General features: G+C 46.9%; 1 protein-coding gene across 2 annotated transcripts in view; it reads left to right on the forward strand.

Annotated features, from left to right (window-relative positions):
- The window catches only part of LOC119394411 (FYVE and coiled-coil domain-containing protein 1), a 39,493-nt gene extending 22,597 nt beyond the window's left edge, over window positions 1–16,896 (forward strand). The window contains exons 9-20 of one of the 2 annotated variants that reach the window (XM_037661709.2): window positions 155–2,424; window positions 4,038–4,296; window positions 6,081–6,221; window positions 6,569–6,640; window positions 6,921–7,075; window positions 7,440–7,578; window positions 8,121–8,194; window positions 8,979–9,145; window positions 10,155–10,245; window positions 10,978–11,317; window positions 13,170–13,342; window positions 16,504–16,896. In XM_037661709.2, coding sequence (XP_037517637.1) covers window positions 155–2,424; window positions 4,038–4,296; window positions 6,081–6,221; window positions 6,569–6,640; window positions 6,921–7,075; window positions 7,440–7,578; window positions 8,121–8,194; window positions 8,979–9,145; window positions 10,155–10,245; window positions 10,978–11,317; window positions 13,170–13,342; window positions 16,504–16,582 — 3,960 coding nt within the window. In that variant the 3' untranslated portion in view covers window positions 16,583–16,896. The remainder of the gene's footprint in view (window positions 1–154; window positions 2,425–4,037; window positions 4,297–6,080; window positions 6,222–6,568; window positions 6,641–6,920; window positions 7,076–7,439; window positions 7,579–8,120; window positions 8,195–8,978; window positions 9,146–10,154; window positions 10,246–10,977; window positions 11,318–13,169; window positions 13,343–16,503) is intronic. The other variant, XM_037661710.2, reaches the window with a different exon arrangement.
- Window positions 16,897–16,918: the final 22 nt, after the last annotated feature.

Consider the following 16,918-nt stretch of genomic DNA (forward strand, 5'->3'; position numbering starts at 1 on the left):
GTACGTGTCCAGCACTAGAAATATCCCTAGTGTTTGAACTGAGCTTGTGCGCGTCTTTCTGAAGTTAAAGATGAGTCTTTTGTTGTTTGACTTCCTCTGTCGCAGATAATAGTATGATCATGCTAGGTTTCTTTGTATATTTTTTTTTTTGCAGCTGAAGAGCCGATCTCTATCGCCGATTGTGTTCAAAATATCATCTCCAGAAGCTTGTAGCGTAACGGCTGCCCCAGTCCAGGCGACCACTTCTTCGCAAACAGAGGGATGTCTAACTGAAAGACTAGCCGAAGCAGAAGCGAGAGCACTGTCATGCTCCGAAAAGCTGGAGAAAATGGCCGAGGAATGGGGTGTCAAAGAGCAGGCTTGGCTAGAAAAAGAATCGCAGATGCAGAAGGAATTAGAGTCGCTGAGAGCCTCTCAGTCCGGTGAAACCAAGTGTGTTCAAAGTACCTGTAAAACCTGTGATGATCTGAACGCGGCAGTAGAGCGACTAAGTGGAGAGAAGGATGATCTGACTATTAAAAATAATTTTCTCGCGCGGAAGCTGAACGAGGTATTGGAGAAGCTCGAGGATTCCGAAGAATCCGTCAAAGCCCTGAAGCGCTCCGAATCGGATCTTCAGACGAGGATCGAGAAGCTCAGTTTCGTCAATGAGGGACTGAAAAATCTCGTCGATGCTGTCAAAGACGAAGCCACGATTCTTCGACAACAAGTCATCATCATGGACAAAGAGATCAAGAGCAGCCACGAGTTGTTGGAGCAAAAAAAGATGCAGTGCAAGTGTCTAGAAGACCAGATGGTTAAGCTGAGGTCGAAATGCTGCGAAAGCATCAATGTGGGCGCCATCAAAGACAGAGAAATCGAAAGGCTCGCCAACCTGGTGCGCGTAGCTCGACGAAAGCTATTCTCCAAGTCGTCTTCCACGCAGCAGGCAGATACTCCGCTTGAGGAGTCCTCCAAACTTTCCCTGGACAACAGTATGTCTGACGAAGCGCTACTGAAGATACTGTCCTCCGAAGAAACGGAAGATTCTCTCATTCCAACGAAACAAGCAACGAGAACGGAGAGCTCAAACTGCGAGCTCTTCGAACACTGCCTAAGGTATCTCGGTTCCGCCATGTTGCACCACGAGTCCCTGATCGACAAGGCGAACGCCCGAGTTCGGGATCTCATTTCCACAAGCCACAGTATTAACCTTCAACTGCATGTAATGCAAGAAGTGCTCAGCATGCAACATCTCAAGGAGGATGGTGATTTAGACGAAAAAGACATTACCGTGGGCAAGGAGGCCTCGGGGCCTTCGGGGGAATTGGTGCCACCGCGGATAGAGGGTTGCGACTTCGTGACTTCACTGTTCGAGACCATGTGCAGGAACCACTCAAAGATGCAGTCTCTCATGCTGTCCGAATCTCAGCTCGAGAGAGAGCTCGCCGACTGCAGGGAGCTCAACAAGCTGCTGTCTGCCAAGGTGCACGAGCAGGAGCGCAAGCTGTGCGGTTTCGTGCAGGAGCTGGACCGGACCAAGACCCTTCTGGCAGGCATGGAGAACACGCACCACAAGCTTCAGACTGCCAAAGCCGTCATGAGGTACGAGCTCCAGGAGAAGAAACACCTGCTCCACAACCTGCGGCAGCAGTTGGAGAGCACGAGGGAGAGCTGTGTCAGGGTAATGCGCTCCAACGCAGAGTCGGAGATCGAGTGGAGGAACCTGCGAGAAGAGTTCCAGAGCAGGAAGAAGCAGGACAGCCAGGACAGCGGCGTTTCCGACAATGGCCAGAGCACGCGCGAGGCGTCACCTTCGACTGGCGAGGACTCCTCCGAGCGGGAAGACCCGGAGTCGGTCGAGGACGACGACCGCTCCGACTCGCTCAACGTGGACGAGATTCCCGAAGAAGGGGGCTCCCACAGCATTCCAGACACGGTGGCTGATATTGAGAGCAAATACCGCGCGCGCTCTCAGCGACTTGAGTACCTGGAGAAGCAGTGCCAGATCCTGTACAACAGCCTGGTGCGTAGCAGCGAGCGTAGCAACAGCCTGCAGCGCCGGCTGCACAGCCTGCTGGAGGCCGGTGCCAGCAGCGAACCAACCGCGCAAGCCGCTTCCCCCGCGGACAGCGCGTCCAGCATTCCACTGAACACTGAGGGTTCCGAGCCATGCGAAGTTGTGGCTGATGAAGAGTGTGATGCCGCGAGTGACAGTGTGTCCGCCTTCTGCGGGGACGAGTGCGACGACGGTGATTTGCCCGAGATCAGGAAGAGAACCCTGGGTACCATAGTGCACAGGATGAAGCTCGAGAGGTCCCAGAGCGAGGAGGTGATCTCCAATTTGCGCGCCAAAATTGCCAGCCTGGAGGCGGCCAACGAAAAGCTGCACCAGCAGGTGGTCAGCCTTGCTGAAGAAAAGGCGCAGCGGGAAAATGAAATGAGGTAAGCCAATCATCCGCTTCCTTTGTACTGTTTTTGTAAAACCGGTTGTAACGAGCAATAACTTGAGAACACAAGATCGCACGCTCCTAATCATTTAGGTTGAATTGTGGCTTTCTTGTGTGACTGAATGTTTCTCGCACAGCATGCGCAAATGGATACATTGTATTCAGTGCGTGGATTTGTGTTCAACAGAAACAGTGTCACGTTTGCTGCAAGGTTATATAAACAGGAGAGACTGCTAGTCATTTTAATGTGCTTAGAAAAGTCATTTGTATGCTGTCCCCAAACCAAACGTGAAGGCTAAAAGTTGTTGCACTGCAGTGAGTAAGGGGACATAAACGTTCCATCAATGCCACGAGCTGTACTAGTATGTCGTTCAATAAGTTCGCGCACAAAGCAACACACACACAGTACATTCACCTGTAGTTCGCTAAGCGTTGCACCAGGAGAACGCCTAGTCAACGACATGACCATGGTTTACCACGTAGCCCCAATTCTCGCCGTGTGCTGTCTCTAGCAAAAGGACTACGCCATCAAAAGGAAAAAAAAGCATCCCCTCCAGGTTAAGTCTCGGCTCAAAAAGAACTGCCGAAGGTCACACATCCTATGGCAGGCGGTATAGCAGGGGCCGGATCTGGCGAGAGCCTAATGATATACGTATGGTTAAGTGCTCATTAACGCTGAGATCGGCGCTTCAGCGTGCCCCCAAACAAGGCCATGTTTCCTGCATTTTGGGGGATTTTTAGGGCTGGCTTCGTTTTGCATCCCGATTTATAGCGATAGCAGTTATATGGAAATTCCAGGTGTATTTCTGCTGTGGCACGTTAACAGTGTGGGTGTAGCCCTCGAGCACGAGCAGAGAAGGATGGCTACGATGGTGACTGGACGCGTAATCTTGTCGCGTGACCAGTGTTTGTGGAAAGGCAAGTGACCGCACCGTCCCTTTGAGGAGGAGAGCGCTCGTCTCGCCCTCCAGCCCGGACGGGGATACCACAGCGTGGCCGAGCGCATACGCCCTCCACGCGCCGATACTGGAGGTCCTTGCTGAAGGGCTCCAGCACAGCGGCGAGCCCAGATAGCTGGTAGCGCGCTTAAAAGTGGAGGTCGCGTAATGCAAAATTCGGAGACCAGGCTAAGCCTATAAAAACTTTTTAATTATCAGATACTTGCTCTCGCTGTTTCACCTTTATGAACAAACCAACTATTCCTTGAATATCAAGTTGCTCTCTGGAGTAAATCTAAATAAGGTAGACGTTCAAGGAAGATGGAACCTTGAAGCGATGAAAAATTCTTGGAACACGATGTGTCGCTGGAGACAACGTTTTGACAATTGGACTTGCCTTCTTCAAGGCAGCAATATTGAAGGCAAGTCCTCTTGTCGAAACGCGTTCAGTGACACCCCGTGTTTTAAGGATTTTTCATTCCTCGGTGGAATGGTATTTTTATTTGTATAGGACTGCCATTAACCACCAATTGACCAATGCGCGACCACCGTTTGCCTACATTTACTTTTGGGCAACGTCGCCGTAACACTGACATTTCCTACAATGCTAGTGTGGCCTGAAACATCGAGTCCTGGTTCTAAGAGGTCTGTCTCAATTGGCGTTCCGCAGGCAAAGGGCGAGCGGGATGTTGCGGACGGAGCGCAGCCTGAAGAGCGTCCAGATGCAGGAGATCTCGCGCGAGCGTGGAGAACTGTTGCTCAGGAACAAGGAACTCGAAGAGCAGCTCGAGCAGAAGGACCTTCAGCTGACGCGAATCGACCAGAGCCGCCGCCAGAGCGTCGAGAACCAGCAGCTACTCGAGAAGCAAGTCTGCTCGCTCACCGAGCGGCTGCAGGACCAGGCGGCTGCCAACAGCCACTTGTACAGGGTGAGTGTCCGGACTACTGGCTTCATTCTTGCGATCGACTATATATTCATAGCTTTTGTATAGCAACAACATTTAAGGAAGGTTTTCACCTCGCGAGTTCCCGTCTCTCACGGGAACGAAGTCGTTTTGCACGGAAGCTGCACCAAACTTAAACTGCACCATGCAATTCAAATAATGTAAAAATTTACGAACGTAAGTATATTTTAAATATGGCTAATTGTTTAGCTTTCGGAAGCCCCGCCACGGTGGTCTAGTGGTTATGGCGCTCAACTGCTGACCCGAAGGTCGCGGGATCGAATCCCGGCCGCGGCGGCTGCATTTTCGATGGAGGCGAAAACGTCTGAGGCCCGTGTACTTAACTTTAGGGGCACGTTAAAGAACCCCAGGTGGTCGAAATTTCCGGAGGCCTCCACTACGGCGTCTCTCATAATCATATCTTGGTTTTGGGACGTTAAACCCCAGATATTATTATTATTGTTTAGCTTTCGGAAGTCGATGAACTCGAGCACCAATGTTAAAACTACGATTCGGAGATATAAATGTCATCAAAATTGTGTGAACCGCATTTGTTCATAAAGGACAAAATCAGCGAAATACAAAATTCGGATATATTATGAGTATTATACGTTATTCTCATTCGTACGTTTGAACATTGGAAATGCGCTGGTAAACATGTTTCCCATAATTTTTAACGTTATATCTGAGTTGTTGGCATCACATGCTCTCGCAAATGCAATTTTCAGAACCGCAATATGTGTTCTTCTTACTGAGTTAAGCTTTTAAATTTTGTGCTTTCGTTTTAGGTTGATTTCTGGCAATTTTCGCGAGACTAGAAGCAATTTTTGTACTTTCTACAGTCAGTATAAGTTTTTTTATTTTACATTAAATACAAGTATCTCTGAGGCGCAACACGCGTGTCTGAATACGAAAAGGCTGCGAAGTAAGTCTTTCTTTCAAAAAAAAAAAAAGCTGTTCGCCGTGCAAACAAGCTTTTTCGCCCCCGCGCACTCAATGTGTCGTGCGAATAGCCTTACGTAGAAAACTGTTTGAAGTTCTGTTGAAAAAGAGTACTGCATGCCCCTGCAGCAAGTAACAGTCGAACTAGGGAAGCCTTTACCTGGTGCCAACATCCACAGAAACAAACTTGCCTTCGTTGTCAAAAGACCGATGACGAAGACTAATTCCGTTGTCCAAACGTTAGCCTTGTGTTCAGCCTCTCCCCGTTTGTAGTCTCGGATAGGAGTTCGAGCCTTCGAATGCCTGTGATCACTGGGTGTCTTTGCCTCTTCATCCCTGACTGCCCGAGACGGTGCCTTCACTAGTGTGCGCTGTCCGAGGCACATCATACGCAACACTGGTTGGCTGAAGGCACCGTCCCGGGCATTCCGGGACTGCAGGGAAAGATTGAACGATCGATGTTTGCATGTTGCTACGCGTATTTTATTGAAATGTGCACCCCCAAGTGCCTCGTGTCATGCATGTGGTTTCCATAGACCTATGGGCGTGCGGCCCTTCAGTTTCTTTCGTTCATGACACTTCTTCAGTCATGACACTTCAGTGACACTGCTTGTGCAGACTTTATAAATATTGTGAAAGTAACTATCTACTAACATATTGAATTTAAGCATGAAACGGAATGTGCTGTACACTGCTGCACCTCGTAATCGTAGAAAGGCACACGCCATAAGGACATTGTAGTGTCACGCATGGATTAGCAGCACGTGGTTTTTGGCTGCCGAGACCCACCTCACTAAATGCCTGCCACTAACTTTCTCCGCCCCTAGAATTACGTGACACAGCAGGCAGTCATCCAGGAAATGCGCGAGCGGCTGGAGGATCAAGAGCGCATGATCGAAGAGCTGGAACAGTGTGTCGAGCACCTCAGAGAGGACCAGGTGACAGAGCAGACAAAGTTCGCGCAAGAGGTGAGATGCCCGAACACACACTTTGCATCGTGCTAACCCCTGGACAGTGGAACGAACACGTGTAGTAAGCTTCAAGTATCGCCTACCTGCACCGCCATTATTGGTAATTCTTCTCTAGCTATACATAAAAGGACACACACCCAACAACCTCCTGCGGTGTCATCGGAGAACAATTTTGCATAGTACTCAACCTTGAGCGTCGGGAAGAGACTATGTCGTGCACGAACTCACTGAATGATAGTCCGCGGACCTAATGCCGCAAAACACTGCCGCATGATTTTGCACGATGAATGATACTAAGGTGGTTTGAATCGACATTCTTGACGTTATGAATGTTTTTCTTTCAGATTGAAAGGCTTCAGCTGGATATGGCATCTAGGGAAGAGGAGTGCTCCATTCTCAGCGACGAACTAAAGAGAGTAAGTTCTGCTACAAAGATTGGATTCGTCGCCATTACGGCTGCTAGCGTGTTCGCCGAACACGCCAAGCGTTTCATTTGAAGTAATTTGACATCTGCAAATATGTCCATGAACTTGCATGCAGGAGAACATGCTAATAGTTTGTTCGCCAAACCTGTTTAGCTGCAGTATTTGCAGTATAATCTAAGCTGCTCAATTTTGTAGGTATGTTACACTGAGAACGAAGACAATGCGAAGAAGCAGCGAGCCTAACATTGGTAATGTATATTCCATTGTTCAGCTTCGTGTGCAAGCCGATGTTGACAAGGAGTACGGGGATCAGCTGAAGCAGCAGCTGGACCAGAGCTATGCGCAAGTCGCATGTTTCGAAGAACAGCTAGCCCAGCTCAAGACGGACAGTGTGGAGCTCAAGAAAAAGATAGTCAAGCTGGTCAAGTAAGTGTTCCTCAAACATCACCGCAGCTTGGAAACACGGCACAAACTGAACGTGAACCAACACGCTGTCGCGCACATGCTGGACGTTTCTAGAGTATCGCTAAGCTTTTCAATGACGCATTCGAATCCAATCGTATTTAACTTATATTAGTTCCATGGTGAGCTGACATGCATTAGGTTACAAATGTTGTGGAGCTATGGCTTTAGTGTGTGTGTACTCATTCAATTCAACGTGTATCAACTCACCCTTGTGTAAAAAGTATTCATTTCTAATGAGTATACTGGAACACAGTGAAGAGAGTTGTACTAAAAGGTTTCCGCCAATTCAATACACGCGTCCTCCTCTTTTCTTTTTTATCTCCAGAGAAAAGGACCTGCTATGGAAGCAAAACGACAACTTGCAGTTTCTGCAAAAGCTGCAAGCTACTGACAAGTGGATGGACAACGACGAGACTGATTGCTGCCTGCAATGTTCCGCTGCCTTCACGTTCACCTTGAGGAAGGTAAGTGCGGCAAAAGACGCAAGCTGCTATTTCGTTGCTTTAATGTTCAACAGTTTCCCCGTCGCGGTAGTACAACTCAGGCAATCCGATGTTCATCACATGTACGTTTGTACACGCGATGAACACGCACATATACCATCTTTAGGACGCACGTCATGTAAAGAGACCCCACGTAGTTGCAATTATTCTGCAGATAGCACAAAGTACCTCGCACAAGCAACCTTCGTTTGTCTCATGATTCGCCGGGTGACACTTCCCTGACAGCCTCTGGCGAAAGCGCGGGACTCTGCAAATCACGAAGAGTACAAACGAGCATTTTAAAAGCGAGGTGCTTGCGCATCTCGCCTCCTGGAGCCTTGTTCATGTGACACCTCTTTAATCAGCGTATTTTTCTACCAGCTAGTACGCACGTTCACGTTAATAACGTCTCTACACGTCCGCTGCGTCTTTTTTCTTCATGATTTTTGCAGAACGCTGATAGACAGTCTTAAAAACGTTTCAAGATGTGATATTTGGCGCTACAGTTGCATCTTGCCTTTCAGCACCACTGCAGGCTGTGCGGCCGAATCTACTGCAACAACTGCTGTTGCAATTGGCTCATGACAACCGCAAGCAGGTGAGTTTTGGCGAAGGGAACATTTAACCTTACAACTTCAGTCCCATACGTCAACTTGCAAGAGTGCAGTAGTTATCAAGCTCTTAACCTGCCCCACCGGGTTGCAGAAGTATGCACCGGGCACGATTAGGGTAAAATCTCATTACATAACCATCCATGTCCGGGAAATCTGTTCAATCGAATACTTTTGTTTAGAGAGTCAAAGTATTGTGCGATAACGTGATTTTTTTTTTCACATCTAGCATATGACATATCGCAGTCCAAGTGCATGACTTTTACCAACTGGGGACTGCTGCCGGAATCAAGCACTCCATATAATCAAGCACATCACAGGCACGCACTGCGGCTGTCAGTCTTCGTAGTGTTGATTTAATTGTATAATTTAGTGTATATAATGCGTTGAGCTTTAACTTAATTGGTACACAGTGTGCGTGTGCGCAAGGGAGGGGGGGGTGAATGTCGATTCGCGTGAAGGGGTGATTGGTTGGCCTACCATATTTACTCTGCGCTTCGCTTTCAAAGTAGTTATGCATTTGCCGTTAAATTACAGCTAATGTTTCTTCCTTCAAGCACTATCCTTTAAAATCGTGAGGCTTGGACAGAAACATTGCAGTGCAAAGGAACTGGACGTAAGGAGGAGACAGATTGTCTTTTTTCCTGTCGCCATGCTCTGTGAGGCTATTTTTGCTGAAGCCGTGCCAACCAGCCCCACCGCGCGCACTTCTGCCCTTTTGATGCGCATGATAAGCTCTTACTAACGAACATCATGGCTCTTATCGTGCAGCCGTCCAGCGAGGGTGTGCAACGCCTGTGCATTTCAGCACCAGCAGCTTGAACGGGCCGCCAGGCATCCTTCCATCTGCTCTAACACGTCCGCAGAGAGCGAAGAGGATGACCTCGGCGAGCTTGCCGTCAGGAGGAAGAAGCAGCAGTGCGAAACAGACGCAACTGGTAATACTGCACACTATATTTCGTATATGTTATGCAACAGAGACGGTTAACACCTCGCGGTGTCCCTTCCTAACGCCGACGCGTAAGGCACACGGCATGATTCCGTGTGTGTGCAAGTGCATTAGGAGCTATGGCCGTTCGGTGTATAACAAGTCTAACAGGTAACGACGTCAGGCTCTAGCCATCAGAGCAGCCATGCTGCAGAACTATACCATGTCGTGTCGCACCATGTCTCATCCACAAGCCTTTTCGAAGCAATGTACTTCTTGTGAACGACTTTGACTAATGGCACGAAATGTTTTACATCTTGAATTCTGTTTCTAGTGGTCTGGAGAAGCTTTCTCTTATACTGTATAGATTTCGCTCAAATCGGTTCATTGGTTTTCCGACGAGAGTCCTCCATTTCACGTGTATTTTGCTGCGTAAATAGGAGCTGACCCAAGACTAGCGCTTCGTACCTTAACAGTTAAAGATCCACGAACACTTTCTGCGGCATAAATTTTTATTTATTTGTTTATTTATTTATTTATTTATTTATTTATTTTTATTTATTTATTTATTTATTTATTTATTTATTTATTTATTTATTTATTTATTTATTTATTTATTTATTTATTTATTTATTTATTTATTTATTTTCATTGCTACATACTGCAGCCCATCGTGGGGTATGGCAGGAGCGGCCACATCACACGTCAATTGCAGAAAGAAAATCGCTCATTGGCAAAGCGCGAACAATTCCGTGCAGTGCACTATTACAATGCGATTCTGCGAATACCTTCCGGGCAATATAAGGTGTCCAGTAGCTTGAACCTACCGCTCTGCTCGCTCAACCCATAATATTAACGGGTGTTACTATGACTCGCCTTGCGCATGGTTGTAAGCCCTGATAGTATAAACATAATGAGTAATCAAGTCAGCGGCACTCGTTTTACCAAGCAAACGTGAAAGCATTTGAGACGGTTTGTAGTGGTGCCCTTACACGACCTCTTCAATTCTTTTTCCTCAGACTCGTCAAACGGCTCTCCTGATGCTGTCTCCAGTTCGCCACTCGTCCAGGGGTCGGCACCCAAGACCGAGGCCAAGATGACTCGAAACTGGTAAGACTACGTCAGTGACAGGTAGCTGACATCTTTCAGTGCCGTATTCTTGTTCGGAGACGTTCGGTTAGGCATTGGCAGCTGCGCTTTGCTGGCCCTCGGCAGAGGAGCGGATAGGTTAGCATGTAGTGTGCGTCTCTAGCCAGGCCGGCTCGGAGCGGCCAGCTGGTTGCTTCGCGCAGCTTCGAACTTAAAAGGCGGCGCAAGCGCCCTGCTTGCCGTTCATCTGCGGAGGCTTGGAAGGCTGAGCCAGCCGAGGTGGCCGTTTGTCACGCCAGCGCTGTGAAACGCCGGTGTACGCGGTCATCGAGCGAAATGCGTTTGCCTGTGCGCGCGCATTATACCCTGCTTGTCACATCTGCTGACTCCTTTCCTGTCTGTGTTCCGCGCTAAAAAAAACAAAAGCACCATTCAGGGTTGACAAAACCACGAAGTTTACTTTGCACAGCTGTTTAACGCATTGCTACTGCTTTCGGGCGAAAATGACTTTTGCTTAGCCATGATGAGGCTTAGTCAAAACTTCTGCCGATATGGACTCGCCATGTGCTTCACCTTTCGGAACAGATATTTTTTCTGGAGAATTAGTATGTTCCTCTGTATAATAATTCTATTTGCATAGAACCGTCATTAAACACCAACGAACCAATATACAAGCTTGGGAGAGTGTTCTCCCAAGCTTTCTTGCCAGGAGGCCGCAAGCAGCGCGACATTTTTTTTCCGTTCCTCCCGCAGGTCCTTCCCTCGACTGCGAAAGCCTCAGTTCCTGCAGAGCAGCAGCAGCTTCACCGACAGCGGCAGCAGCTCGGCCAAGCAGGAGTTCGACATCATCAGCGACGAGGAGATCGCGCGCTCGCTGCTCGCCTGCAGCCCCTACAACAGCTCGCCCAGGACGACGCAGGATCGCGCGCTCTTCCACACGGGCGCGACGCGCACCCTACAAGAGATCGCCCAGTGCGGTCCCGCCGGTCTCCGTGGCGAGGTGTGGGTGAACGCTGGCGGACGCTACAGCATCCCCGTTCTCCTCACGGTGCCCGAGACGGCGCTCTTCTGGCAGTTCAATTGCGAGCCCAAGGTGCGTGTCCTATTTTGACGTCCACTTGACAATCCTCAATACAGAAAGACCTACATCCACTTCGGGAGAACTCTGCAGATCTTTCACCCGGCCGCTGACGTTACAGCGCTAATACACACGAATTGAGCAGGTCCCACGCCTTGCGCTCTAACCCTGTTTCTCAACGTAACAAAAAAAAAAAGGTTGGGGTACTAGCGACCACAACGTCTCAAAGGCGCTGCGTACAAAATCCTTTCGGAGAGTTTCATTTCGAGGTCCCTTATTACAAGCATAAAGCTTTCCCCTTCTCCCTGGTATGGGATAGCAAACCGGATGTTATAATCCTGGTTGACCTCCCTACCTTTCTCTATTTTACATATATCTCTCTGTCATGGGGGTCATTTTTTATGCTATTCGTTGATCGGGATAATGTTTAATAGAAGCTGACGTCATTGATTTCGTATATAATTCCCGTATTAAAAGTTTTATTTTTTTGTCTCTAGGTAATTCTTGCTATAGTTGATACTTATTTTTGAACGCAATGTAGATTTTATAAGCAAACACCAACCGTCGGCCCGGCGTCGTCGGAAACGAAACGTCACTGGGAGCTAATGAGGAAATTTTTGGGCTGTGTCGCCTCTTCCTCTTTTCTTGCTTCCTGATTTATTTATTTATTTATTTATTTATTTATTTATTTATTTATTTATTTATTTATTTATTTATTTATTTATTTATTTATTTATTTATTTATTTATTTATTTATTTATTTATTTATTTATTCAAAATGCCTTACATGCCCATTGAAGGGCATTGAGTAAGGGGGGCATCAGTATTTACAAAACAATAAAGAGGAATACAAACAAAAAGCAAAAAAAGAAAAAGAAAAAAGAATGCATAGATTAAACATCAAGATGGAACAACGTTATACAATACTAGAGTGCAATGAAATCAGGTTATCACGGAATGTTTCACGATTAGGGATGGATGCAATGTGATCAGGAAGATCGTTCCAATGTGCAATGGCTCGAGGTAGTGATGATGAGTTAAATGCCTGCGTGTGACCATGAATGCGCATGAAACTACGTGCGTTGTGATGTGAATGCTTCGGGATGTGCGCACAGGAGAATGAAGTGGCAAATAATGAAATTTGTCACTATAAATGTACGTGTGAAACAGACATAAAAGAGCAATGGTGCGGCGTTCTTCCAGTGACTGAAATGCAAGGTCTTGTTTTATTAGTGTAATGCTTGAATGATAGTCGTAGTTGCCAGAGATGAATCTCGCTGCCCTATTCTGGACGGCTTCCAAAATACGTACTAGGTAATACGTACCATGCGGATGCTGCATACTCTAGTTGTGGGCGAACATTAGTATATGATAATGCGCGTACGTTAGCAGGAGCGTTGCGCAAGTTTCTGCGGAGATAACCAAGAGATTTAGAGGCTTTCGATGAAACAGCTGCTATATGCATAGTCCAGGATAAATCCGATGAAAGGTGAACGCCGAGAAATTTGTACGATGGTGTAGCCGAAACCATGATGCTATTAATCGTATAGTGAAATGCTGAGTTAGTACGCTTTCGAGTGAACGAGATTAACTTGCATTTAGAGGTATTAAGGGACATCTGCCAAGTTTCACACCACCGGAAGGTTAGGTCAAGGTCATTTTGGAGAGCGGCATTCATTATAAGCCTCTACTCCAAATGACATTCCAGAAGTTATCGCATACAAATCCAGGCTATCTAATTATGCCGTCTCTTTATAGTTAAGACGGAAAGTTGGGCTAGTTGATATCGAGAATAATAGGTCTGTTTATAGCTGTACAAATTCCTCGTCACGATTAACCCTCTGATTTGGTGTTTCTGTTCTCATAGAGCATATCGTTCGAGATGCGGTACAAGCCTCTGAACAAGGATGCCGAGCTGGAGATGATGGACGTGATCCTGCCTTCGGTGCGAGTGCAGGCCGACGTGCAGCCAGTCGAAGGCAACCTCGTCGTCAGGAACGTGGGCGTCTACGTCCTAGTCTTCGACAACCAGCACTCCAAGTAAGCCTGAAACCTTTACGTCACTATATAGTAATGTATTAAATTGGGCTAGACTCATGACGGCCAGCGTAAACAAGACAAGAAACAGAATAAAAGTACACGGCACAGGCGCTGTCTATCAAGTGAAAGTTTTAATAAGTGTGGAATATTTGAACAGAAAGGGAGGCACTGACGAAATCTTACCACTCCGGAGCTATCTTCTAATCATATATGTTGCAGGTACAAAGAGCATGGACTTTACTAGCTGATCCGGAAGAGTCTCACTGTTTTTCAAAGTTGAAGAAGTATGCACGCCTCTTGCACGTAGCATGACAGTATGCAAATAGCAGGGGAACATTGACATTGGACGTGACGCTGTTTATGGACACAATAAAGAGTGCCAGACCTGGCGTCATCGATATCATCGTGACGTCATAATATAAAGCAAAGTGTGCTTACCTGCGTGCAGCGACAATATGACGTGCGATGGAAATGATAGCAAAGTGAGTGCCGCGCGTGAGGAAACCGATTGCAGGAACGGAACGTGCCACTGTATCGCGACGCCTGTTGGGACTGACGCAGAAAGTGCTACGACATTCTTTAATTAGACGCTAGGCATTGGATTTATTACGAGCTGGAAGGTTCAGATTTTTATGTAGCTAAAAAGGGAACAAAAAAAATTCGGAAATGCCATGAGTACTTTTGTCGGCAGTGCTAGTCTTTGCCGACAGAAAGTCCCCCTGCGATGAGGCGGAGGCACCTCCTAACTCAGCTGTACTTAGCAGTGAAGCACGCTTTGCAGGAGAAAAAAATGTTATTGGTGCATGTTTTTTGTGATTAAGGGGTTAGATGGTTTGCTCGGCGCCCCTGCGCAGAGTTTCATTAGGTTACTTTAAGTGCATAGTTTGTAGTGAACAGATTTTTTCAGTCATCGGGATGTTTTTTTATCAATGTATCTAAAAAGAAAGTTCACAATAAATGTGCATATTTTCCATTAAGATCGCTATCAGAACTCCAGTACATGTCGGCGCCATTGAATATACCATACGATAAAGCACTTAAGCGCTTTTCGTCAAAATAATTCGCCGATCTAAAGGCAGTGATGACTCTCTATTTCTAGAGCAACTAATTCGTCTATCGAAGGCTTATCCTAATCGCCAATTTGCAAACACGAAAATGAAGATTGCCTGCACCCTGCTTCCGTGCTAGTGGGTCTACTCTCGTACTTGGGCAGAAAGCCCTAGAGGTATTTAGGCCCGAAATATAGTTTTGGTAAGCTCCGATATTAGAACCTCGGCAGTGTTATGTATTCCTTTTGCTGATCGAGAAAGAGCCCCTGCGGATGTGGCAGAGACACCTCCTAATGCAGCTACACTAGGCAGTGAAGCACGCTTCGCAGGAGAAAACCAAAGTTTATTATCGGTGCAAACCATTCTCGCAACCCAAGGGACACCGAATGTCCTTGTTGGACTAAACATGTTTCGAGTGCCGCAATATTTTTAGTATTATCCCTTTCGCCTACTTGGAAGTGCTCTATTATTACGGCAGAAAGTGAAAGTTTTAAACTTTCACTTCTCGAACTTCGCGCCAAAACCTCAGCACCGGTACGCCAGTTTGAAGCCAAGCATTTCAACGTACCATCCCCTTTCTACTTTACCTCCTTCGTCGTAGAAAAGGCTATTTATGATAGCTGGGCTCAGTCTCTAGTTCATTAAGACGTTATTTGCTGTTCGTTAGCGCTGCTACTTTGTACGTGAAGGTACCATGGTCGCAATACACGGGTAGCTTCTGTAGTGCGCCAGTTTTAAAGGGGCCCTGCAACACTTTTTCAGCATGGTCAGAAATAGCTGCCGATCGGTAGTCGAGGCTCCTGAGAACACGCGTGCCAAACATTATAATGCATACGGCATGGAATTCACAATTAATACTCAGTTAGCTAGAATTCGCTCCCTCTTCTCTCGACAGATAATGCCATATACCCAAATGACCGCGCCATATACCAAAATTCACGGCCCCTTGCTGATTTGAGCATCGTGAGCTGCATAGTTACTGCGGCCGCCGCGGGAGGCCGCCACGTGCCCGCTCGCGATCACACTGAAAGTAAAACGCGTGTTCGAAGAAAAAAAAGTGCTCAAGTGCATGACGCGCGCTTGACGCAACTTCTTTCTCCCGCTTCATCCTTTCCTGCTTAGCTTCCAGCGCGCTCGTCGGGACGAGAGGAGATAAAGCAATTACAGCGTGCGACAAATCTCTAACTCCGTTCGTATTTAACGGATGTTCAGAACTTTTGCGGCGGTCGATTCGTGATAAAGCTCTTCGATGGTTACTTGGTAAAGTGCCGCGTATTAGTTGCCAGAAAGCTAATGGTTACGGCTCCTTAACGCTTCCGTAATAGAATGCAGTGTAGACTGGCGTAATTGATGAGCAATCTGACATCATCGCGAGCTAGGACACGGACTAAGGATTATTCACGAAAACAAATGTCTCCCCACCGCACTGAGAGCACCTGTCTTTACTTGTAAAAAAAATTGGCCGCGTATCTGCGTGCTTCGCTGCAAATGTCGTCGAAAGACGATAGTCTTCTGCCGGCCATACTACATGAGTCGTCCTCCTCTATGTTGAATCGCCGCATCTGGCTCATAGCGTCGCATTTTCAGCGCAGCCCAAAAAGCACTAGCATTTTCCGCGCAGCCTAAGAAACACTAGGGTCTTTAGAATTACGTGTCTATGTATTTTCTAGTAAAGGAACGCACCACCCAGTACGTACGTATTGATGTTGCGCCTCGGATATGCGTACCATTTGCTTTTTTATCGATAATGTTCACAAGTACGAACGGCGCTACCAGTTCAAGATGGCTGCGCGTTCAGAAAGTGGTTAAACTTTGGCCAGGTGGCTGAATCGGGTGACAGACAAACAGAAAGACACAGACCAAAATTTCTGAATTTAAGTTCCCCGAGAAAGACTATGGTTTTTAATAAACGGCAGTCTACTTTCCGCCTTGGCGCTGTTTAGACGTATTTTTTCATCTGCCGAACCAAACCAACAAGTGGTGACCTGACAAGTCGTTGCCGACAAGTGATTTTTAAAGCATTGTCCCTGTCCACCTTATTGGTGCAGAAACTGTGCTGTTTTGCTCAAATCCCGCGGTTAACAAAAATCGCCTTTTGTCTTGTACATGCAGGTTCATGGCGAAGAAGGTGTCCTACAAGTTGCACCTCCACAAGCCATGTGCTTCGGACAGTGATGTGAGCAGCGTGTAAATAAGTTTCCAAACAAGTCTTCCACGGACTGTTTCCTGTATAGATGGACTCCTGTGCTTTTCTTAGACTTGTACATTTTATGTATGTTTTAGCGTGTCTGTACCATATTTTGCCATGACCCATAGGCTTGTGTATCATAATGTATCGATTTTACGCTGAAAGCAATGTATCCTTTAAGTTATTTGTTGACTCGATACTGCTTTAATTGTCCATTTCTGCATGATGCTCTTTTAAGTGAAGCCTCGTTAATTTAAATTCTATATTTAAGAATGTGACATTGTAATAAAGGATATTTTCCTACTCGTCTTCACAAAGCGTTGCATTACTCCACGAAAA

Source organism: Rhipicephalus sanguineus, chromosome 5 (assembly GCF_013339695.2).
Source record: "Rhipicephalus sanguineus isolate Rsan-2018 chromosome 5, BIME_Rsan_1.4, whole genome shotgun sequence".
In the NCBI taxonomy this organism is placed as follows: Eukaryota; Metazoa; Arthropoda; class Arachnida; order Ixodida; family Ixodidae; genus Rhipicephalus; species Rhipicephalus sanguineus.